The sequence below is a fragment of the Thamnophis sirtalis genome, unplaced genomic scaffold (genome assembly GCF_051295495.1).
Source record: "Thamnophis sirtalis isolate CommonGarterSnake01/CBP01778 unplaced genomic scaffold, rThaSir2_p1.2 scaffold_6, whole genome shotgun sequence".
NCBI lineage: Eukaryota > Metazoa > Chordata > Lepidosauria > Squamata > Natricidae > Thamnophis > Thamnophis sirtalis.
The window spans coordinates 105,626,167-105,652,031 of NW_028261386.1; the positions used below are offsets into that span (position 1 = coordinate 105,626,167).

Below are 25,865 nucleotides of genomic sequence, written 5' to 3' on the forward strand. Positions count from 1 at the left end.
GGCCTCTGTATGCTTGTGCCTGATATGTCTCGCCATCTTCTTCACCCCTAGTTCGGAGAAAGGGAGGGAGTTGCCTGCTGTGTGGGAGAGGTACTGGTTGCCATTTTGGGCTCCTTCTCCTTCTGTCAGAAGGGGGGGGGCTGCGCGCCAGTCTGCATCTCCTCCCCTCAACAGGATCAGATGTCCCTCCCCTCTCTTTTGGGCGGCATGATGGCCTCTCATCAGCAAGATCCTCCCTCTGTTGCTCTATTGCACTCCCTAGGGATTCCATCTGGGGCTTTGGGAGCCTGGCTTGTTTCCTGTCCCACCTCCAGTCCACCCTTGCCAGCTTGCTTGAGACTCTTCCCTATATCTGGGGACTAGGGCAAGGGAATTCCAGCTCAGCTGCTTTAGGGGTTGATTTCCAAAAGTACTCATCTTTTCTTGCTTCTGCTGCTGGGGAAGACATCACTGCTTGACATTGTCGCATACCTCCAGCTGCAATCAGTCTTTTTCTCCAGCCTCGTGTTGCCTGATTTTCCCTCCAAGCAACCCAAATATTGGGGGAGTGCTCGGAGAGCCCGGGATTCAGGAAACCTGGAAATCTTAATAGATTTTTAAAAGTCAGTTTCGGCTCTCTGTGAAGTTTCCAAGAGTTGGCCTAATTAATTTACAAGCCTCGAGACAAGGTTAAAAAAAACCCATTCATTTATTAGAACTAACATCTTGGCACGGACATCTGTGGAGCCGAAACTAAATCTCACTTAATGGCGTCTGAACTTTACCCCTGTGTCCCCTCCTCTCTGGAAGTCATTAATCACATTCTCCAACAGGACGTTATGGTGGGGTTCTGGACATGCGCATTCACATCCCAGTACAGAAATATGAGACTTTTACTCTAGCCAAAAGTATGAATGGCATTTTCCCCCACTCCTCAAGTTGATAGTAGTCATGGAAATGCTTTAGACATTGACACATTGCTTATGTAGCCAAATAACAGCTGCCTACCACCCAATGCATGAGTAAATTCTCAGCAGATCCAGGGTAATCCTAAAATGTTTGGAATGACAATGAGCCAAAGTTTCTACAGGATACCTTCTAAAATTAAAAAATAGATCACTGCTCTGTGTCAAAAAGAATGAGCCAGTATGGTGTAATTCAGACATTAGAATATGAGCAAGGAGAACCAGGTTTAAATCCACCTTCAGAAGGTCAACTTATTTTCAGTCCAGACTATTTCATTGGACTGTTACTGTGAGAAATATTGGAAGGCAGTGTTATATTTGTGTGTTACATTCATGCAGGGGTGGGCTGCTACGAGAACCCATAGCTAATGTTATGGCCAGTTCAGAGAACCTCCAAACCCCAAACCTGGCTGGCCCTGCCTACCTCTCCCCTCCCAGGAGTCTCCACATGGCCCGTTTTGGATGTGAGGTAAGTGCAGGGTCCATGCAGAAGCTTGGGGAGGGGGGATAACAGGCCTCCCAGAAGTTCCAGGAGGCTGGAAACGGGCCTGTTTCCGCTTTTTGGCTTTGGTCTTGTGAACTGCAGTAGGATCATCCCTGGGGAGATTCCAGCAATAATTGGCATGGATGGGCTCCATTTCCCTTGGTATCTTTTCTTCATGCCTGCGATATCCTGGTGGAATCTCTCCCCATGCTCATCACTCATTGCCTCACAGTTCAAAGGGAAATGCAAGTATGAAAAGGGAATTTTCAGTGACATGTTTGCACCAAGTGCTGTTCTGACTCGGTTCCCAAACACGACAAACCCTCTGTAGTTGAATCAATTATTCCTTTATTAGGAGTGCCAGTAGCCCCACTCTCTCTCAACAGTTGTCTGCCACACCTATTCATCTCTGCCCCCTGCCGTTTATCCCCAGAGCTAGGGTGGGGCTTCGCTAGCACAGGTGGCTCTTCCGTCCCAAGCATAAATCTCCACTGCTCTCCTCTCCTCTGCCTTCTGCATATCCACACATCAGGCACTGGACCTAGCTGTTCCTCCCGTTCCTCATTGGCCAACTCCAGACCGGGGGCTGTGTACTCTCCATCTGAGGGCTGACCAATGGCCAAGCTCTGCTTCCGTCCCTATCTCTATCTCTGACAGCTCCATTCTCTCTTCCCTCTTGGAGCTCTTAAGTTGCCTTGATGCTGGCCGACTCCCATGCAGCCTCCCCATCTGATTTGGCTGTTGGAGAGCCACTACAAATGCATTATAGGGCCTAAGTAAGTTTTCCACATGTTTTTCATAGTCAGCTGCCTTAGTGTTCTCTAACTGAAGATAAATTTATACACATCCATGTGATACTATTTTCATTGTTCCACTATACTTTGTCGAGGCATCATGATCATTAGACACCCCCTCCCTTATAGGCAGATATATTCGCCTGTGTATAAATCTTTATTGTGAAATATGTCAAAAACTTTAGCCAACCTGCACCTTTATCACCTGTTTTCTAAGTCATCTAATCAAAAAATGTAGAATTAACACATTTTATCTTGGAGATTGATAATTTCCCCAAATCTGTAGACTAGTGCAATTTGTTAGATAGGGTCTGATGTTCACATCTATCAAAATCCTTCTGAATCTTGAGCCTGTCTTCTTAATAAATCCTTCCTCCGCTACTTTGTGTCATTTGTAAATTTGTTGAGCATCCCTGATATCCCTTCAGCTAAGTCATCTGTGGAAATGTTGAAGAGCTCTGGAACCAGGGCAGAACAGGAGATAAATGGTAACCAAAGACATTATATATGGTGGTGATAGAGTGGTTAGAATGCAGTATTGCAGGCTATTTCTGCTGACTGCTGATTGCCAGCAGTTTGGCAGTTCGATCCTCACTGGCTCAAGGTTGATTCAGCCTTCCATCCTTCCAAGGTCAGTAAAATGAGGACCCAGATTGTTGGGGGTAATATGCTGACTCTGTAAACCATTTAGAGAGTGCTGCAAAGCACTATGAAGAGGTATATAAGTATGTAAGGTCTATAAGTCTAAGTGCTATTATATATCCATCATAAGCAGCCGTAATTATGAAATTACCAACATTTTGCAGAAGAGCCTACAAAAGTTCTCATCAGAAGGAAGTTGGAATTGTGAATATTAGTGCAACTGATAGGCCTGTGATAAGGCTATATGATGTGGTGGTTTCTTTAAATGAAACTGTTTTCCCAGCTTCTATATCACTTCACATGCTAGACTTTATTATTGAAACATTTCATAGCAAGCTACCAAGGGCAGAGAATAGTACTGCAGTCAAGCAATGAGAAATATTTTGGAGGCTTATATGTCTGCAGTGCTTCTTTGTTTCCTGTTTTACAGACCTAGATTTATAATCAGATAGTCCTCAAAGCTTCTGAATTTTACGTTCTTTATTGTCAAACAGTAAAGTACAACTGCAGCTAGTAAACATTATTCACATTCCATTATTACTAAATTCAAGCTCCCTATAATAGTCCTTCATACCAAGCTAGAAAACTCCAGAGGACTCATTTTTCTGTGTTAGTTGGTTTAGTACTGCTGACAAATTTTGTTCATTTGTTCAGCAGTTACAGGTGGGGAGGTTACATGAGCCACAGAGACCTTTCAGTAAGACAGGGTGCTCCATTATCCCTTCAAAAATGACAAGGGTATGCTATAATATATACACCCATACATGCACATGCATGCACATTACAAGGCTATACTCGTTACTTAATGAAACACTGATCCATCAAACTGTAGTTCAAGGTACAGAAAATCTAAGTATGAAAACTCATCTCACCTTTGTATGCAGATTAAAATGGGGCATTTAATGTTTGTGTCCATGTACTGTTAGCAATAGCATTACAGTTATCAGGCGGGAATTATATTCTGTTTCATTTTTTCTGTTATTGTATCACAATGTCAATGGAGTTAGCTCTAGCTTGCGCCTTCCTTCCTTCCTTCCTTCCTTCCTTCCTTCCTTCCTTCCTTCCTTCCTTCCTTCCTTCCTTCCTTCCTTCCTTCCCCCTTCTTTAGAATATGCTATTGCAGAATGCAAATATTAGCCAGTGTGATCACAATTCTAGATTTTAGAAAACATCTAAGATTGGGAAGGGGCTGGGGGAAATATTATATAGCAATTAGCCTTAATACATGCTGCAGTGTTCAACTGCAAAATTGATTCTACAGCAATTAGCCTTAATTTATGTTGCAATATTGGAATACAAAACTGATAAATGATCATTTGACTTGCAGTTGCAGAATAAATTGCCCAGTCTGAAGTATGTTGCAAGAGTTAAAATGTTATATTCAGAGAATCATAAAGTTTGAAAGGTACCTTAAATGTCTGCTAGTTCAGCCCTTTTTCTGGGGCAGGAAACTGTCCAGGCTTTGCTTGAACACTTCCAGTTATTGCGCATTCACAACTCCAGGAGGCAGCCTGCTCCCTGCACGAAGCTCTCACGGCCAGGAAATTCCTTCTTTTGAATTTGGGTCTCCTTCTGTGATGCTTCCACCCAGTATTTCTTGTCTTACCCCCAGGAGCTATGAAGAATAAATCGACACATTTCTTCTTGTGACAGGCTTTCAAGTATTTGAGGATTGGTATTTTATCTCTCCTTACCCTTCTAGGAAATTATGTTTATTGTGAATTATATTTTATATAAACAAAGGTTAAAGCTGAGAATTTCTAGCAAGCAAAGTTAACGAGTATTCTAAAGCTTGCTTTGCTGGTGATTTTTTTTTAAAATGGAAAATAAATTACGACTTATCAGAAAGTAAACAAACAAAATAGTTTTATTTTGTTTCCCTGTTTTATAATATGATTTCTCTTTGTGAAGAATTTATGCGAAGGTACCCAATGAATATTTCTTATAAATAAAGGTGAAGTAGTGTGAAAACATTGATCGTGGTTTTAAAACCATTAAAACAGTTCAACACAGAAGAAAAAATGTAATGAATTCGTTTATTTGTGTACAAAATGTCATAATTTATCAATACTGTGCAGCAAAATATATTATCACTCACATCCCAAACCAGACAATATTTCACTTATTTTCATTCTCTCTTTGCCCTTTGAAAATGGCAATACTGTTTTGGCAGTTCAGCAGCTAAAAATAAAGTGCTATAATTATGCAGTCTTGGAATGCCTTCACTTCACAAATACAATGTACAATCTTGTATACATCCATGGGTTTTTGTTTGTTTGTTTGTTTTTTTAGTTTAGTTTCACATAATCAGAAACTCCAGACCTGTCACATTCTCAAGAATACACATACATAAAGTGCTACTGTTTAAACATGTCCCCCCAAAACAATTTCACAACATGGAGCTGGTTCATACCAGGCACTGTAATTCACAAAAAGTTGAAAACTGTCACTTTGTGCAAACCTACACAGAGGGAGAAGTCACTTAAACATCACTGGGGGATCTTGAACGAAAGGACACTTTGGATTGAAAGCAGCCACAGAAGAGAACCCACATGGATCTCTGAATCTCTTGGTTTCTGTAGGCATAAATTATGGGGTTGATCATGGAGTTGTAGGTAGCAGGTAAAAGTGTGGCATAAGTATACACTGCAGGGTAGTTTGAATCTCCAATGACACAGTAGATAGCAAAAGGTAGCCAACTGGCTCCAAAGGTCCCAAGGATGATAGCAAGTGTAGAGACCCCCTTTTTGGTTGCAACATAGTGAGATGCGGTTAAGAAGTGCTGTTGGAGTGCAATTTGATGTGCATGCCTGCAAACTATTTTGCAGATTTTGATGTAGAGGTGGAGCATAAGGGTAAAAATGAAAAAGAAGGAGGCAGACAACAAAGTCACATTGCTTTTGGTCAAAGGTCTGACAATACTGCAGGATGAATAATCTTCCATACAATTCCAGCCTAGGACAGGCAATAGTCCTAAGCAGAGTGAAACCCCCCAGGTGATGATTAGCATCATATGAATACAAAAAACAGTCTTCTCTGAGTAATAAGTCAGTGCATTGTATAGAGAAAGATAACGATCGACTGTGATAGCTAATAAGCTACTCACAGAAGCAGTGAAAGAGGCAACTAGGAAACCAACGGTAATAAGGCTGATGGTTTCTGACTGGATCACATATTGGAATACAAAATTAAGGATCAGGCCAACTCCAGCCAGGAGGTCTGCCGTGGCCAAACTCCCGATCAGCACAAACATTGGAGTTCTCAGATTAGGAGTGTAGAATATAATGGCCACCACGATGGCATTTTCGCAGGCAATGATGGTTCCAGAGATGCAGAGCATAATATCCCAAGGATTGAGGATAAAGATGGGGAGCTTGGAGGAAAATTCCAGCGAAGAATTGCCACCGCTGCTCTGAATCCAAGGTGCCGGAGCCCCAGTCTCATTCAAGGGGACGCTTTCGTTCATTTCTGCCACCGCCGGCAAAAGCCACCTGTGCAAGGAGAAAAGACGAGAAAGAAGAAAAAAAAAAGGGGGGGGGAGCGGTTAAAATCAGGCAAAGTCCGTTTCCCTGCAGCCTCTGAAAATAAATAAGAAGTGAAAGAGGGAAGAAAGAGAGAGAGAGGGAGAGAGGAGAGAGAGAGAGAGAGAGAGAGAGAGAGAGAGAGAGAGAGAGAGAGAGAGAGAGAGAGAGAGAGTGAGAGTATGAGGAAGAAAGAGTGAAATCCATCAGGAAGATGAAGATAGTGTATGAAGAAGGGAGAATTTTTTCTAAGTCTAATCGGAGCAGGAGGAAGAAACAAATGAATGGAAGCCGGTTCGCATCGGTTACAGAGCCCAGCTTGCAGAAGGCGCGGAGTGCTGTCCGTGGTGCTGAACTCCGAGTTTCCTTTCCCCATCTTCCTCTTGACAGCAGAGCTGTCGGGCGCCTTCCAAACCTAAGACCCCAGTCCTTTAAAAAAAAAAAAAAGCCTCTATTTGCTACCAGGAGCAGCGCGCCGAACCCTTTCTTCTCCTTACGGCTACAGTTCTCCCACCTTACACGCCCCCGAACCGGCAGACTCGCTTTCTTACTCGAATTCGATCTCAAAGCCGACGGCTGCTTCTCATGGGTCTCGCTGCTTTCGCTGCTGACCGCTGCAAATCTGCTCCCGTCGCGTGGCTGCAAACCCCGGCGGTCTCCTCTTTGCCTTTGGCGGGCAGGAGCCGAGGAGGCGGAGAATTGGCTGCCGCTGCTGTTCACCCGCCGTAGCTCAAGAGTGAGGGAGAAAGAGCGGGAGCCTTGAGACCGCGCTGAGTCTGACGTAAATGAGAGAGAGAGAGGGGCGAGAGGGCAGGGCGAAACTCCCCGCGCGCTCACATGGAGCTCTGGCCTCGGAGCGCCAGCCCAGCGAGGGGGGGGGGCGGAGAAAGGGGAAAAAACTTCCCCAGACGGTGGCATAAAATTAGGGAAAGGGAAAGAGCTGCCAAGCTCCCGGGAGGGGAGGAGAAACAAAAAGAGGGAGGGGGCATACAGTAACTGGGAGAAAGAGAAGAGTGGGGAGGATGTATGGAGGAAACCCGAACCTAGCGGAGGAAAGTGCTGTGTTGTGGAAGTGAGCCATCGTAAACCTGGGGGAGAGGGGACGGGGGAATGGGGAGAAGGGTATCCCGTAAGGAGTGCTCAGCGTTGAGGGCAGAGCAAAGGGACTGACGAGAAAGGGCCCCCAGACAGAATTATATGGACCCTTTGATGCCGACCATAACCACTTTCTGAAGATTAGAGATTCCCCGAAGCCTGAGCCGTTTGAGGGAAAGTAGGGTGATCCACGATTAGTATAAAGTGAATACCACTGGCAGCTCATCTTCCAGCTCCTTCATAGGCTCTATTTCCTGTGCTGTGTTGCACTTCTTTGCCATTTTAAAAGCGATCCTTGCATACAAGTAGCTCAATAGGTGGCAGCATGTAGCCAACCTTGTTTTTATCAAGGAAGCTAAGCAGGATAAAATGTGGGTTTTAATTTACATGGGAAACCAACCGAGATTCCCAGAGTGTAGGTTAGATTGGAAATGGGAAAACACATCCTGGGATTTTCGTGCGCACCGAACCGTCAGTATGCCGGCAGCAACCCACCCCTGACCAGTGCATATAGTCAAGTTTATGGCTTTCCCAGTTGCAATGTATGGCTATGAAAGTTGGACCATAAGGAAGGCTGAGTGCCAAAAAACTGAGGCCTTTGAACTATGGTGCTGGAGAAGACTCCTGGAAGTCCCTTGGCTTGCAAGGCGATCAAACCGGTCAGTCCTAGAGGAGATCATCCCTGACTGCTCTTTAGAAGGCCAGATCCTGAAGATGAAACTCAAATACTTTGGCCACCTAATGAGAAGGAAGGACTCACTGGAGAAGAGCCTAACGCTGGGAAAGATTGAGGGCAAAAGAAGAAGGGGATGGCAGAGAATGAGGTGGCTGGATGGAATCACTGAAGAAGTCAGCATGAGCTTAAATGGGCTCTGGGGGATGATAGAGGATAAGAAGGCCTGGAGGAACATTGTCAAATGGGATCGCGATGGGTCGGACACGGCTTTACAATTAACAACAACAACAAATAAGTACCACTTTCATGGGAAGGCAACACCTTCTGTGCACCTTGATGTATAGTTATGCTGGCCATATGGCCATGGAAATGTCTCATTGCAGATATTACATACACACTGGCTCCCTCAGCTAACAAAAAGAGAGATGAACACACTGCCCCCTAGAGTTGGACATGAATAGGACACTTCACCTTTATAACCTGTAACCTTGTTGGATTTAGGGTTCTTCTGCATTCTTTTGGTGAGAAGCCCAGTAATTATAATAGTTGCGAATGCAAATAAAATATTCTTTGTTGCATCTGTCCCCAAACACTTTGTTTCTTTACTTAAGTGGGCATTTTTTCACAACAGTTCCTTCAGTAGCAGAATTTTAAAAGGCCAAAATCGTATATTTTAATAATATACATGCTGCTGTTTATTAGTATTTTATTGCTGAAGTTCTGGAAAGAGTGCTTTATAGTTTATGCATTCATTTAATATTGTTTTCTTAATGTTAGAGCTTCATTAATATGCTGCTGCATTTTTAATATCTGTATTTTGCTCATTGCCCTTTGGTCAAAGGTGCAAAAAATACTTTATAAATATTTAAACGAATGGGCATGAAACTGCTCTCAAACAACCCACTGCTATGCCCTGTGTTAACCCCAACAGATTTTGATGGAACTGATTTTCAAATAACTTTACAAATGACAAAATAAATAACCATACTTAAATTGTGGTCCTATCTCAGAATCATCCATTGTGGTCATAAGCAGTTCTCTTATATTTTTATGACATTTATATTCAATATATGTTCCCATCCCAAAGAAAATTTAGGCTTTGTTAAAACAAAGGTGACAATTAAAGTACCTTCTCACATTCATCTGAGAACATAAAAAAGCTACTTTACAAGAATTTAATCTGGTGAGCCCCCACAAGCTCCAAAGTACCTTTGTCCTTTTGCATCCAAGCACTGCACAGCCCTAATGAGTTCTGTTGGTGGAACTGAGAATGCAAATGACCAGCTGTCTTCGAGGAGTATAAATCCTTCCATTCCCCACCATTCAGAGTTGAAGAAGCTTCTTGGATGAGAAATGAAATGTCTTCAAAGAAAAACCAGAAAGTCCATTTGCCTCTTGAAAAAGCACCTTTGGGTCAACCATGACCTGGATGGGTGAGAATCTCTATAGATGTTGGTAGAACATCTTTTTTTCTAAACCAATCTGATGATATTTTCAGTCCTTAAACCTTTGGAAACCTTTTGAAAACAGCTTATTAGATATTGATCACTCACAACACTCACCATTCTTCAGAAGAAGGCCAGTGTGCCTTCCAGTCAAATAATGGGGTAGTTCAAAACTTGGTCTCTAGTCAGTTTCACCTTCAGGGTTCTCTGGTTGCATTTGTTTTCCCAGCAAAGTGGGGGGGGGACCACAATGCCTGAAAAAAGGTAAAGGCTTCCCTGTCCAGTCATGTCCAGCTCTAGGGCTCATCTCTGTTGGCTGAGGGAACCAGTGTTATCCAAAGACAATTTCTGTGGCCATGTGGCCAGCATGGCTATTTGCCAAAGGCACACAAAATGCTATTATTTCCCACCAAAATGGTACCTATTAATCTACTCGCATTTCCATGCTTTCCAATTGCTAGGTGGGCAGAAGCTGGAGCAAGGAATTGGAGCTTACCTGATTGTGAGGTACTCAAGTCCCAAATCCAGGCTGTTCAACTAAAAGCTCAGCATCTTTAACCGTACCCCTATACAATACCTGCACCTTAACCAAAATGTTTTTATAGCTTGATGTAAAACACTGAAAGCCTTACATGGCTTGATGTAAAGCTTTGACTTTAGCAGGGTGGGAAAATAGCCAAGAAGTTGGGGGTGGGGAGGAGGCAAGAGAGTTTTCACTAATCGGAATCAATTAACCTTTACCAATAATGCTGAAAGTTAGCTTCACAATATTTCTTCCTGCACCATAGCTGAGCCATCATAGGAGCATGGAGTTGGTAGGAACCATTTAGGTCATTAAGATCAACCCTATGTTGACTGCAGGAATGTTAATGGACTCATCCGAAGAAGTATCACAATTCAGGACAACAGAACCAATTCCAAATGATAAAATGTTATGTGTGAAGGAGCCATGTCTTAATCACAGTTCATAGTGTTTTAGAAGATGCAGAGATAATTTGCATTAATGTGAAATCAATCAATCCATGCATGTTAAATATTGCAAATTGTTAAGCATTGTACACATAGTTTTATACACAAAATATCTTAATATACCTACACACAAAAATCATATAAGGTATATGTGGCACTGGAAATGCTACTGTGTCATACAAAGTTAAGAGATAATTTTCTTTAGCTAAAAGCAAAATAGACTATTTTAACATTTGATTCCTGGCAAATGTTTCTTAAACAACATTAGGCCCATGAAGGCTGATGGCTACTTGCTAAATAAAATACTCACTCATTCAGGTTAAAGGATAAGATTAAACCATTTTAAATTTCAAGGTAGCCGTGAAGTGGAAATGAAGTAAAAATAGAAATACTGTATAGGTTTTTACAGTTGACTGAGAAGGTGGCATTATAAGGGCTTCAGTGATGTTTTCTTTGAGGGAAACTGATACCAGTTGTATTAATGCACTGCCATGTAAATCTAAAGGAATAAACAAATGCATGTTCATGCTTTCTTGGTAAGTGTAAATAGAAAGTTTTCCCTCATACAATAATTTTTGAAATGAGTGAGAAAAGGGCACATTCCACTAAAAAGAAGCAGAATCTGATGGAAGGGAAACTTCACTTCTGCATCACTGTATCATCTGCTGTTCCATTGCAGATATTACATACAAGTATATATTTGTGGTGGGTTGCTAACCGGTTTACTACTGTTTTGCTGATGCTCCTGTGCATGCTCGCGCATGCACAGAAGTGTCCGGGCGGGGAAGAGAGCTGATGTAGAGACGGCACGATGTGTGATCTTGATGCTCTGAGATCGCAATCGAATTTCTGCAACTGGATGGTCCATTCCGACCTAAACTGTCCCGCAGAGATGGTGATTGAGAAGGGCACCTCCTGCTGATCTCAGGGACACCGCTAAGTCCCTGAAAGATCCAGGAATAGGCTTTTTTTTCCGGCGACAGAAATGCAGCTAATGAAGCTGCTGAAGTTGGGACACCTCCGGAATGGGAAGAAAGCAGAAAGAGAAAGTGTGTTGAATTGCTGAGGAAATTTTATTATTAGAGGAAGAGACTACCCAAGAAAATTTTTTTAAGTTAAGTTAAGATTGAAGACAAAAGACTGTAGGCGGTGAGATTGATCTGCATTGAACTTAGTGTGTTATCCAGTTTCTAATTTCTTTTTTTTCACAGATGGAACTTTTGCAGGGGCTTCCTATTTTTTAAACTGAATGGATTAATTACTTCTTCTTTTTTCACTTTTGCTTATATCTATGGATTCAAATTCTCCTTTTTTATAATGCTTGATTTGATTGATTGGTTTGTTTTTGATCTCCATTTAAGGGTTTTTTCTTTCTTAAGCTTGGAATATAAAGAAGAAAATAAGAAGGATTATAAAGAGGGTTGTAACAACAGGAGGAAAAGCAGTTACACTGCCACTTAGAGGCTGGAGGCTGGATACATTGGTTTTTCTTCTTTCTCTTTGATCACTTGAGATTCAAGGTTCTTTCAGCTTGTTTACTGACAGTGATAGTAGGAAGAGCACAAGTTGTTTATACAGGTGCCTTTTGGAAGTTCTATCACTAGCTATTGGAGGGAAGACAACATTTTGACTTGAAATATAATAAATGAACCTGTTTGAAGTTTATTAAAATAGCCTTGAACCCTATAGTGGCAGAATCTACAAAATTGAAAGAATGGCCAAGCAGAAAAAAGAAACTGTAAGATTGCAAATGATTATGTTTGAAATTCAAAATCTATTAGTTGTGACAGAGAGATAAATAATTGATAATGATGACAATGTATACATTTGTATTGATTTGATAGGGGAAAATTTGGTATAAATTTTAAATGAGAAAAAAGTGGGGAAAGTAAGTTAAACTTAGTCAAAATATTTTTAAATAAATGACTAATAATGATAATAATGTAATAATTTGTATTGACATGATAAAAGGTAAATTGGATATAAATTGTAAACAATAATTAAGAAAAGAGGTTTAAAATTTTGTTATTAAACATAATTAATTTTTATTTTGAATGTGTTATAAAGATATAATGTGGCTGGATGATATTGAAAATATATAAGAGAATGCCATTATGTGGTTTTATTTTAACTTTTGGAATGTTTGTTATAAAGGGACGTTAAAACAACTATAGTCATATGAAGGATGAGGTATGATGATAGCAATATATATAAATATATTTGATGTAAAATATATAACGATATGAATCATAGGTGATGACTGTGGAAAGGATGCACAAAAGTTCTTTGTAACCAATTGACACATTTTCTACAATTTGTAATGGAAGATGATTTTAAGGTGTTTGTGTTTATTCAATATATATATATATATATATATTAAAAAAAAAGAAAGTAACTATTAATGCTACAAATGGCAAGAGATATAAGACCATACTATTGCTGGAGGGATACAGGTTGATGCAATGTATAATAAAAATTAAGCTAAATTTAGTTTACTAATAGTATGTATAAAATGAAGCAACAACAGCCATAGTTAAATAATGATTAATAATGATAACAATACATATAGATATATTAGTTTGATAATATGAAATTTTATATAAACAACATATGGAGATTATGAGAGGAGGTTTAAAAGCTTTATCTAGAATATGTTATAAAGTTGTATTGTGATTGGATGATTTTAGAATGATTTAATGGAATGTTATCATATAATCCTATTCTAGATTTTGAATATTATATATAAAAGGATGTAAAAACAATTATAGTCCAATTAAGGTTGAGATATAATAATCGTGATATACATGAATATAGGTGAATTTAAAATATGCAATTTGATATGAAAAGCAGGTGGTGACTATGGAAGAGATGCATGGAAATACTGTAACCAACTGACACACTTTCTACAATTTGTAATGGAAGATGGGTTTTTTTAATGTTTGTTTGTCCTTGTTTAAAAACAAATAAAAATTGTTTAAAAAAAGAAGTGTACAGGCAGGTGGGCAGAGCCTCCCACTGCTGCCTTGTACTTTATTGCTCTGATTTTTTTAATATTATTTCCAATTTATTTAGACATTTTTATGTATTTTCATTCAAGCTCTCTAAATACTATGTCATAACTGATCAGTGACCGTAACAAAAATGTTCTGTTTCATTCTTGTACAATTATATTTTTCCCCCTGATTTGTTGAGCAGCTAATGATAATGACAGGGTGCTGGAGAGTTTTGAGATAGAAAGAACCAACCTAAAAGACATACTCCTATACCACTTGACATTTTAATATTTTATTCCTTTCTCAGCTTCCAAATGACCATGCTGCACTTACTTTATTTATATTAATAAATATCTGTACTCAAGGTTCATGTTAATACAAATGCAAGTCTTCTGGGGAGAGAGGGAGAGGGAGGGAGGGAGGGAGGGAGAGAAAGAGAGAGAGAGATTGAGAGAGAGAGAGAGACCATTACAGAGTATTTCAGGGGAAGATTTCATACCATCAAAAATAGTATCTATATCTTGAATTTCTTTTTCTCCATAAGATACAGGTATGTATATATGTATGTATGTATATATATATATATACACACACACATATGTATACGTATCTACTGTATATATATACAGCATATACAGTGTGTGTACATACAAACACAGAATGTGATATATTTTTCTCTTTTAATTGTCAACATTCTGTAAGAGATAGATACGCATACTGTGATGCTATCATGACACAAAGAAGAATTGAGGTTGAATTTTCAGTGAAATCCTTGTATAATCTGAAACCAACAGATCCACTCTGAAACTGTTTGTTCTGCTATTTCTAGTTGTGATAATAGAAAACCCCATCTTTCTTTCATTATAACATTTTATAGGTGTCATAGATGTCCTCACAAGTATACACAGTTCTTTTTCTTTTCAACTTTCTTGAGTTGTTTAATAACTTGCTGTTTTAATACACATTTTCTTTGAATCATCTTTACATTAGTAGCTAGTTTTTTTTACTTTTGAAAAAGTTCAGAATATGGTTCTTTGCCTTCTCTATTATGACTCTTGCCCTATAGAACATTCTCCCTCCTGGTCTTTCCTTAGGGGCTGGGGTGGGATGTTAGGTGAGCACAATAAAATGTACCTGGGTTGTGAATTTATTATGGTGTCTCATCTACTATTATGTAAGCAAGATGAGCAACCATATACGTTCTACCAAGAAATAAATTTATTAAGGACCAAAGGTTATACATCTCAGAACCTGCAAATACATTATGATTGGTTAATATACAGGTTCACCCCAGCCTATCAGTCTTTTCCCCCAAAAAAGTGAGAGTAGAAGTTCATTAACAGAAAGCAGATGAAAAATTGAGTTTCCACTATTCCCAGCAGCCTCTAATTAAAGTTAGAAATTATTAAAAAGCTTTAATGACACTGAAAGTTAAAGCAAAGAGCCAAGTGATTTAGGGTTTCTGTTTTTGTAGAAATAGATAAATGAAGTAGATAGGCTCATGCATTTGAGCTAGGCTTTTTACTTCTATTTTCTATGTTTGAATGAACCTTTCATAAGTCTTTCAGGCTATATTCATGAAGTATATAGTTTCTTTGGAATCACCTTGGGGATCTATAATATTTCTGAAGTGTCTCATTTTGATGTTGTATTTGGGGCAGTTTATAGTAGACAAGCACCATCTTTGTTCAAAGTACTGTTGTTTCTTTTTGATTTTTCTTTTTTAACCACTTAGCTTGTTTGACTGTCACCTGTAATTTATCTTCTTCTACATCAAATGTTTGCACTTAAGAACTTAAAATTGAAAAGGTGGCTTATATTTTCTTTTTTTAAAGGTTGACTTTGTTTTTCTTATGTGAGATTGGTTTATCAAAGGACTGAATCCCTTAGTCATAACACTTCTGCTCTGTATAATCAGGAGGTACCACTATCAAATTGTTTCCATTTTTGTATTTTGACTTTTTATCATCAGAAAGGCAACAGAGGTATGAAGCCTTATATATGACCTAGACCTCATTCACCTCATTGCTATGTGTGAACCAGTTCTAGCATCTCAGTGTGACAGCATCCACACAAGTTTAAGTCTTGCTGGGACAACTCAGCATCAGGCAGATTAGACAAACACACACAATTCCTTGAATCTGGTTCCAATATCTGACGGGAAATAAATGTATCTGTGGGAACCTGATGCTCAAATAGACTTGACACTTTCTTCCTACAATGGCAATAAGGACAGAGTATACCCCTAGAACTAAAAGTCAAAGAGCTCAGTGAAAAGTAACTGAGATTAAACATAAAGAAGATCAAACTAATGACAACAGGGAGAACAATCAGTAGAACTGTCAAAGAAGAAATTAAAATGGTGGACAGCTTCTGCTTTGTGTGATCAACTATGAACAGTAAAGGAACAAGCAGTCAAGAAATATGCTGCAGATCCACTTGGTAGAGTAGCCATGAATGCCTTTGAAAATGTTCAGGAAGGTGAAAAGAAAGAGGAAAGGACAACTAGCAGCAAGATGGAAAGACTCGGTTACTGTGGTCATGAGTGCACTGTTGGGAGACTTGAAATAACAAGTTATGGTTAGATCATGAATTAAATCTATCTGACTGTTTCCTAGAAACTTGGAAAGAAACCTATCTTTTTTCCTAATATGCTATTTCCTGCTCAAATTCCACCAGGAGGCTTTCCCAGTACTGAAGAAACTCACCCTCAAACACTCCAGTTGCAAATTAATGTTAAAATATTTGTCATACTATTACTCTATTGTGTAATTGTGTTTAATGGTCTTTTATATTTAGTTTACCGAGTAGAAGCTCAATTTAAAAGCCATTGTGTCAGTGTTCCAAATATCATCCAAAATTAAATCAGAGTTCAAGGCAGAACTTTCCTCAAACTCCCAGGGTCATTCTTTGTCTCTGCACCTCGGCACCTGACCGGCAGTGGACGGGTGGAATTGCCAGTGTGGCAGTGGAAGATTGGCCCATGTGATGGACTTGTGGGTGTGGGGGCAAGATCATGAACTTTCAACTGGGTGGAAACCCAGGAAGCTTTCAGATTCGGGTTTCCATAGATGTGCCAACATGTCTCTCTTAATAAATTGGAAGTTTGAGGAAAGTTCTGCCTTGAATTCTGATTTAATTTTGGATGATATTTGGAACACTGACAGATAGTTTCAATTAAAATCCACTTAAAAACGTTTCAACTCTGTGTATTAAATTTATTTACATACTATTTAATTGATGTTTCTCTCACTTACAGGATTATAATGCTTCATTTCCTCAGTTCCCACAATTAGTGATCTAAACTGAATAAAACATCATTCTCAAAGTTTTTATTTTATTTTATTTCAGCAGGGAAAAAAACCAATTAACTAAGTCAAAGAAGTCTTTACCAATGTAGAATAGAACCAGGTATACTGGCACTATGTTCTAGAACAGGGGTCCCCAAACTTGGCAACTTTAAGACTTGTGGACTTCACTCCCAGAATTCTCCAGCCAGAATGCTGGCTGGAGAATTCTAGGAGTTGAAGTTCGCAAGTCTTAAAGTTGCCAAGTTTGAACACCTCTGCTCTAGAATAGTGGTACTTAATCTTCTATTGCCATGGAGCCCTCTGATAATCTGCTGAAACCTGTGGACATTTTTTCACAAAAATGTATTTACATGCATAAAATAAATACATTGAAATGAAGTGTATTACAAAGGAAATCAATTGTGCGCAAACAAAATTAAAAACATATTAAAAACAGCAAATATGTAATATAGTAATATGTGCTTCTTTATTAATTTGTTAAATCAGTAACAAGATAATAAATGAATTTAAAAGATAGACAAGTTAAAGTTTTTTGAATATGTTCAACATATAATCAATTTCAGTTTTTTATTATGGTGGTTACTGGTGTTGAAAATAATCTTGATTAAGAGTTATTTTTTTCTCATTCTCATTCTTGGACTCCAAAGGGTGAGCAGACCTTAGATTAAGATCTCCTGATTTAGAAAATCTGTGTTACTCAACTACATTCAACCAATGATTAGAGAAGGACTAATAGCGTCAACAAAATATATGTAAAAAATAATAGCCTTAATTAAAAAATACCATCAATAAAACATATATGCAATGGTTTTCAAGAGATCTGTATTTCATGGTTTATCATTTATCACATTAAAATTATTGAGTACAAAACTTAGATCCTGAAATAGTTTTTCTAATGATATTCATGGATGACCTTTTAATGTAACAAAGAAGATGAGTAAGATGTTTTCTTTCCAATTACTTTTTCTGCCTCCAGAAATGGCTTGGATTCAATCCAATGGGCCATTGCTAACATAATTCCTAAGAGCTTTTTCAAGAAAAAAAATTCAGCTGATGTCAATCACATGAAAAAAAAACCCACATGTAATATGTTTTGGTAGGCACTAAAACCTGGCTGTAAAAAGTTAATACATGATCAAAATTAGGATCAAGTAGAGATAGGATCAAGTTGTAGAAAGAACTAATAGAGGTTAGAGATGAGCAGTTGTTGCAAATGAAAAAAATTAGATTGCTTGTGGCCAAGGGAAAAAAATTGGAATTGGGCTTTCGGAGAAGGAAGGGGATTTGCTCCAAGTTCTAGAGACTAAAAAAATTGTCATGAGTTAAAAAAAGTGAGCTGTGGATTTGGGATGAGAGGGAGACAGACAGACAGACAGACAGACAGACAGACAGACAGTCCAGACAGATGGAAGAGAATGAAGAAGTTTAGCTTTGTATCATACAGTAGCTAAGGGAAAGATGAGACTACTTAAAAGTTGGGCACCCTTTATGGATAACGATGAAAGACTACTCTTGAATATGCAAGAATTAATAGGAAGAAGAGAATAACAGAGTTGGAAGGGACCATGGAGGACTTCTAGTCCAATCGCCTGCTGAGGCAGGAAACTCTATACCAAGGGTGTCGAATTGGTGGCCCATGGGCTGGATGCATCATGCACAGGCCAACCCACCCTAGGTCCACAAATGGGAAAAACATCGTGAAACATCACATGATGGCAACCTGACTCAGCAAGTTTGACATTTCAATAGGCAAAGTTATTATTCCCCAGCACTACGTCCACACAAGATTCTACTTCTTACAGAAGATGAGGAGCTTAGAGATGCAAAGGAATAAGAAGTATTTGGTTGGCAATGCTCAATCAAGTCTGGAGAGAATATCTGCTTGCTTTGCCAGTAAAGAAAAGGCCCCATGAATTGACTGGGGGTGGGGAAAACCCCAAGGTTTAAAGAGGCAAAGGAAGAAGTGGATTGGATCAGATGGACCAGGATGGAGAAGATTTAACATTCAAAAAAGGAATCAAGCAGAGAGCGGGAAAATTGCTACATGACCCAGCTGTTCTGCTGAGCATTTTGCAAGAGAGGGAGGGAGGAAAGAATGGGCTGATTTAATATATGATGGCCCTTTGAAACGCATGCATCTCTAAGGCATCTATTCAATCTGTTACGTGTTAAGTGTGAGAGAGAATGGAAGGACTGATAATTTCTCAGCAAGCCCTCTCTGATGGACTCCCGCTGAGTTTAATAGCTTAGTTTGTTTATAGTTATTGTTGTATCTGAGTGATCCTGTTTATATATGTATGGTTGTTGCTTCTTTTATGCAAATAAACTGTTCTTGTTTATTCATAACATTGGGATTGTTTGATGGAGGGAGTAAAGAAACTGCCTCCCCACTCCACAAGTCCTCCCACGCCATACTTATTTAAAGTGAAGCAGGAGCCACTTTCTCCAAGCCAGGACAGTTTCTGTACTAAAATAATACCCATGTACATTATAAAAAGTGTGAAGAATATTACTCCATGCTTTTATGATATCTGACTTAGCAACAATTAACTACAGTAACCAATATGAAAAAGATATTAGACAAAATGTTGTCTATGTGAAGATCCATAAAGAGGACCTTTATAATACTTGCAGTATTACTTGTTATTCTTATTTAGCCAGATACTTGGGATAAGGTAAAGGTTCCCCTGCACATGTGTGCTAGTCATTCTCAACTCTAGAGGGCAGTGCTCATCTCCGTTTCTAAGCCGAAGAGCCAGCACTGTCTGAAGATGTCTCCGTGGTCATGTGGCTGGCATGACTGAATGCTGAAGGCGCACGGAACACTATTACCTTCCCACCAAAGGTGGTCCCTATTTTTCTTCTTGCATTTTTAGATGCTTTCAAACTGCTAAGTTGGCAGAAGCTGGGACAAGTAGCGGGCTCACTCCATTACGTGGCAGTAGGAATTTGAACTGCCGAACTGCTGATCTGATCCACAAGCTCAGCATCTTAGACCTGAGCCACAGCCTTCACATACTTGGGCTACATAGAAACAAATATTGGGAAATTGACTATGCCAAATCCAAAAATGCCATGGACTTTCCAGAAGTCTGGCACTCTGACAAATCAGCCATCAATAGTCACATAGACATTAACAACATCTCTAGACTATGCAAAAGAGACCATTAACCAGCCCCAAAGAGAAAAAGACCCCATCACCTCTGCACCAGTAATCAACACTCAGATCAGCATAGATTAACTCCAAGGTCAACTTCAGACCAACAATCAAGTAAGCAATATCCCAATCAAGAAACTGCCAAAGAGCCATCAGTAAACAGCCCAACCAAAGAATCTCTAAGACCCACCCACACAGACAGGCAAGACACAAGAATATAAACTGACAGCAAACAGCACTCCTTACTACTGTAACACTGATGATGTTGCCTAGTTAGGGTAATGAAAACAAAGCAAGCTTAGAGAGCACCAAGGACCCTAAGCTCTCAACCTAAGCTACAAATATTCTCCTTTATTAGAAACAAATATATGTTATAACAAATAAATGCAACTTTATTTTCTTCTTTCTGAAGTAAACATATCAGTCTCTTTTATAAACACCTCTGCCTTCTTACCCAACTCAAAGTCTAGGTGGCTGTGCCAGAAGAATCAAACTCAATGCCCATTGAGCACAGTATCTCATTCTATCTAATCATTCAACAGACAACAGTTCCTATCACCCTGTGTAATGTTTAAGCAGGTTTCACTAGTTCCAGCTTTATGTCCATTTCAAACCCCTGATGCTTGAGTGACAGCACCTCATCCAGTTTTCATGGAAACCACCACTGTCCCCATTTATTTGGCACTTTAAGAACCACTTCATATTTTCAGAACCATTTTTATTGAATCTTGGAAATATTCATTCTGCTATATCTGCACACTGCAGAAGGTGAAAATTGTTAGAAGAAAACTTTCTGTTTCTATGACCTGCTTTGTATTCTGTCTTTCACATTTTTTCCATAATCTCTTTCATATTTTTATGTGACTAGATGGCATAGGAAACTAGATGACAGAGAAAAGATGGCATACCTTGAAACCAAACAGCTGAAAATCAGAATATGATACAATTCTTTAGTGACAATCAATATGCTAACACTGGAACTGATATGCTAACACAAACAGAGAACTAACTGTGTGTTCCTCCTTTTCCCAAACATATACAGTACCTTTTCTGCTCAGTGTGCTATGAGAAGCAGCCATGTACAGTGGGATGCCTTCTACTAACTCAGTTACAACATAAATCATAGGGCAAGGTTGATTTTTGAAGAAATGCTTCCTTCAGTGAAGGTTCAAGCGAAGCACCCCTTCACTTTAAAGTTGCTTCATGAATTCATGAAATCTGCTTGCTTCCAACAGTGAAGTTAAGTGTGCTGCTTAACTTTCCTCCGACCGCAAACACAATAGCTGACTTTCAATCAGTTTAGTGCATTTGTCCATTGAGGTGGCTATTTTGTAATGTGGTATCAATGGGAGGGAAAGGGATGCAGTGGCTCAGTGGCTAAGATGCTGAGCTTGTCAATCAGAAAGGTTGGCAGTTTGGTGGTTTGAATCCCTAGCGCCATGTAACAGAGTGAGCTCCCGTTACTTGTCCCAGCTTCTGCCAACCTAGCAGTTCGAAAGAATGTAAAAATGCAAGTAGAAAAATAGGAACCACCTTTGGTGGGAAGGTAACAGTGTTCCGTGTGCCTTCAGCATTTAGTCATGCTGGCCACATGACCACAGAGACATCTTCGGACAGCGCTGGCTCTTCGGCTTTGAAACAGACATGAACACTGGCCCCTAGAGTAGGGAATGACTAGCACATATGTGTGAAGGGAACCTTTACCTTTACCTATCAATGGGAGAGACAAGCTGTCACCTATGTCCCAAGCTTTTGTTTCATCCTTATTCATCTTGATCTTTAATGTCAGTTGAGCCACTGTGCAACACGCATGCACAGGTTTATATCCCTCCTGCCATATTTTGCTTTAAAAATGTTGAAAGCATGTGGTCATATTGTGAAGTCTGATTTGTGTGTTTTGGCTTATGTTGCATGAGGATGGTGGAGGTTCTAATCAAAGATCATGGACAAAGACTATCTTAGCTAGCTACTGAAACCAGCCCGTCCAACAATTGCTCTCATGCCAAAGTTATGTTAGTGATGACATTTATACTTCAGCAGCTGTAGCAAAAAGAAAAACCCCTGACTTGATTTGGAGGCATAGTAATTGAACAAACTATTGCAGCCAAATTTGAAATGAATTCGTTGAACAAACTTGCCCTCCTTACCCCATGGGACTCAGCAGCTGGGCCCAGCATATTTTCACTGAGCATCTGAAACACAGAACTGCCACATTGCTCATGCAAGTAGGCAACATTTCCATGACAACTCCTCCTCCTCCTCCAGCTATCGTAAAGCACAGATGAGGGTTCATCGTATAGAATAGTACTTTTTTAAACAATTAAAATGGGATGAAGATAAAAGTCCTGGGAAAGCAAGTTACAGTAAGTTACATGGAATATTGTCAGAGCCAGATGATCTCTTGGCTTTGGAATGTATTTTCACTTGCCTTCTATCTGGGGTTCTTTTTCCCTGCCTTTTCTGGGCACATTAGAGAGTTCATTAGTTAAAGTAAGTCATTTGTTTGACCTCATATGTTCTAGCAAGGGAGCTGGAGTAATGAGTTTTGCTTCACCCTTAGGATTTAAATGATTGTAACCAGTGGGATAGAAAAGTTATGCCTGTCTCTTGAGCAGGTGTATTAGCAATCTTGCTTCCCTCCCACACATTTGCTCCTACCTCCAAATTCAGAAATTAATTTTTCTTACTTGCTGAATCACTTGTTTTAACTGCTCCTGCTTTTGCTTTGTGATATCCCGTAAAGGAGTTTTATGTGAGCAGAATGCGGTGGAGTTGAGGGTACTGGCTGAACAATCCTACTCTGGAGAGATAACTTTATGGACTTCATCATCTGAACCATAAGTCCTCTCCTGTCACAACTTTATTTCTTTCTAAGCATGATCTGCAATATTTTGAATCACTACCATTAGCTAAAATGCAAATAGGCTTGCTATCTTTTTGCTCCTCTTTGTACAAATGATTCCAGCTCAGATTCAGGTATTAGCATTATAAAGGTTGGTCTGAGAGAGAATAACACACTCAGTTGGTCCTCCTGAACCTGGTTTCCTCCATCTTCATCCCACATCTTGACGACTACATGTTCGTTCTGTAGAATCCAGATATGCTTCAATTAAATAGAAATAAATGAAAGGGGACCTGCGAACAGAAACATCGGCAAAGGCTCAAAAACTCAGGGTGTTGATTGCAACTGTGTGATTAATACCCCATTGCTTTCTCCTTCAAGGAAAGACATGCATTGGCCGCCATCTTGAGCTTTCAGAATGCTCCTGCCTGAGCAGGAGGCAAATTGTTGCAGCATAGAGTGGTCTCTGTTCAGCTATCAACCACTCAACTCCATTTCCTCTCCTTTCCTCCAATTTTCAGTTATCCATCATTTCTATGGCTACTCACAACGCACAGTCGTTAGGTATCTCATGTTTCTGCACGTGTCAGGGATCTCCCAAACTTGCCATTAAATTTCTCTTAGGTATCACAGTTGTGTTTAGCCACATAAGAAGGAACCTGTGGACAAATTTTGCTCAGTTAGGGTAGCCAATAGTGAGGTTCTGAAAATTATTTATTTAGATATAAACAGCACAGGTTCTTCACCCCTGATTTAAAGCAACCGGGGCCACAACATAAGGTAATATAAAAAATTGTTGTAGTTTAGACAGCTTGGATAGCAATATCTTTTCTTCATTTTACAAAATCCCCATTTTGGAGCAGGATAAGCCAAACACAATCCTTTAACTCAGTGTTTCTCAACCTTGGCAACTTGAAGATATCCGGACTTCAATTCCCAGAATTCCCCAATTCTGGGAGTTGAAGTCCGGACATCTTCAAGTTGCCAAGGTTGAGAAACACTGCTTTAACTACACATCTTCCAGGACCTATTTATTCCCCTCAAAGCCCAAGACTGAACGAATGCAGCAGCAAATCACTGAAAAGCAGTGATCCCATTTCGAGACCTTGTTTCATTGAATGTGAAAATAAACAGGAGTGTGAGCCGCTAGTAAACTTAATATATAGTATCTCTGAACTGTACCCAGTGCAGGATGTAGGTAAAGAAAAATGCCAAATCCTACCTGGCCCCTGTAGTGATATTACTATGCCACTCCATCAAACACTATGGCTCTCGGAAAGTAGGAAGATAATACCACCATCTTCATTGTCATCGCCATAATCCTCAGCCACAAAAAGTTTGCCTTCTTTATTTTAGAGGATCGTTAGTTGAAGCAAGTAAGTCATTTTTGCATCCCAGACAATTCCTATCTCTCATCCTGGTTTTTCGGAGCTCAGTGTTCCAGCACTGCCTTTTAAGTGCCAAGCAGTACCGGCAATAACAATAACAATTATTCTTTGTGATTCTCTAAGGGGCACAGGAGACAGTGATTTCACTAGTTCGTGGACAGAAACTTGGCCAAACAGAGTGCTAAGCAGACTTTTAGCATGGGTGTTATTGATTCAGTCACTTGAAAACAATTCAGAAAATTCCTTTGGGATGGAGTTGATCTGAGCCACCTTTCTTTCTGGAGTTGATCTGAGCCACCTTTCTCCACCTTTTGCTTTACATAAGTAATGAAAAGGTGGAGAAAGGGGCCCTCAAGTCCTTTTCATTTACTTCTCAGCTTAAGGGACAGTTGTCTTAATTAGAGAAAATGAATTAAAATACATGGCTCCCTTGACAATTGTACCATTATGCTACTAATATGCTTTTTGATCAAGAGTTGCCCCATTATGGGCATTTGAATATATATCAAAAGAGTGGCGTAGTGGTTAGAATGCAGTACTGCAGCCTACCTCTGCTGACTGTGGCTGCCTGAAATTTGACAGATTGAATCTCACCAGGCTCAAGATTGACTCAGCCTTCCATCTTTCTGAGGTGGCTAAAATGAGGACCCAGATTGTTGGGGGCAATATGCTGGCTCTGTAAACCACTTAGAGAGGTTTGTAAAGCACTGTGAAGTGGTATATAAGTCTAAGTGCTATTGCTATTGCTAAAAACAAGTTTTCCTCCATGAGTCGATTTTGATAAAAGGGGAGTGCTGAGCTAACACTAGAAATTGCATATAAACTGCCATGATTGTGTGCTTCTAAAGAAGATGCTATAAAGAAGAACAATTCTTGATCAGTTGCTCTGCCTGTGTATAAACCTCCACAAAGCTGGCTCAGCCTTGCACAGTTCCCACTGTTTTCTTTCTTTTCTTTTTCTCTTTAAACAACCCCTGAGACTTTCAGGCAGAAATTCAGCATACAGAGCTTGCCCCATGTTTATCAATGAAATGCTCCATCTTCCTTTTATCCAGTGGTGTTAAACGGTATTTTAAGAGTTTCATTTGATGGTTAGAAGATCTGTGGCTCCCAAGCCTCTAGAATTCACCCTGAGTTTAGAATATTATTTCCACTGATTCAAAAGCAGACATGAGAGCAAGAAAAGGAAGGGAAGAGTCCGCATTTCTTTTGGCAAATCAAAATGATATATTTTGATCTAGTTCTTTGCCGGCATCTCTTAATGCAATTTATATCTCTCTAATTCCTAAATCAGATAATGATCATTAACTTTGTGCAAATTATAGGTCTGTTCCACTTATAAATGTAGTTGTTAACATGTTATCTAGCATTCTTGCTAATTGACTGCAAAAGATCCTAATTAGTAGTAAAATACTCTGCATTTTTTAATCTGAGCCAGAGGAACACAACTTTGACCTTTGGATGGCATGCCAAAAGATGTACTCCCCAAATTATTTGACTCAATTTGATCAAATTTGATCATTCCCATTAAGCAGAATTTATTTGTTGTAGCCAAGGGACTAAGAATTTCAGATTCTTCAGTCAATTGTTGCTGATATACTTAA

At 39.5% G+C, this 25,865-nt stretch overlaps 1 protein-coding gene across 1 annotated transcript; it reads right to left on the bottom strand.

Annotated features, from left to right (window-relative positions):
* Positions 1–5,064: 5,064 nt before the first annotated feature.
* Positions 5,065–7,057, bottom strand: GPR6 (G protein-coupled receptor 6). Its single transcript, XM_014056993.2, has 2 exons — positions 6,937–7,057; positions 5,065–6,355 (listed from the first exon to the last, which is right to left on the bottom strand). Exon 2 carries the CDS (start codon positions 6,328–6,330, stop codon positions 5,347–5,349), a length of 984 nt encoding a protein of 327 aa, XP_013912468.1. The 5' UTR covers positions 6,331–6,355; positions 6,937–7,057; the 3' UTR covers positions 5,065–5,346.
* Positions 7,058–25,865: the final 18,808 nt, after the last annotated feature.

Bases quoted from the DNA above. Each gene is read 5' to 3' on its own strand.
- GPR6 (XM_014056993.2), bottom strand. From the start codon at position 6,330: ATGAACGAAAGCGTCCCCTTGAATGAGACTGGGGCTCCGGCACCTTGG.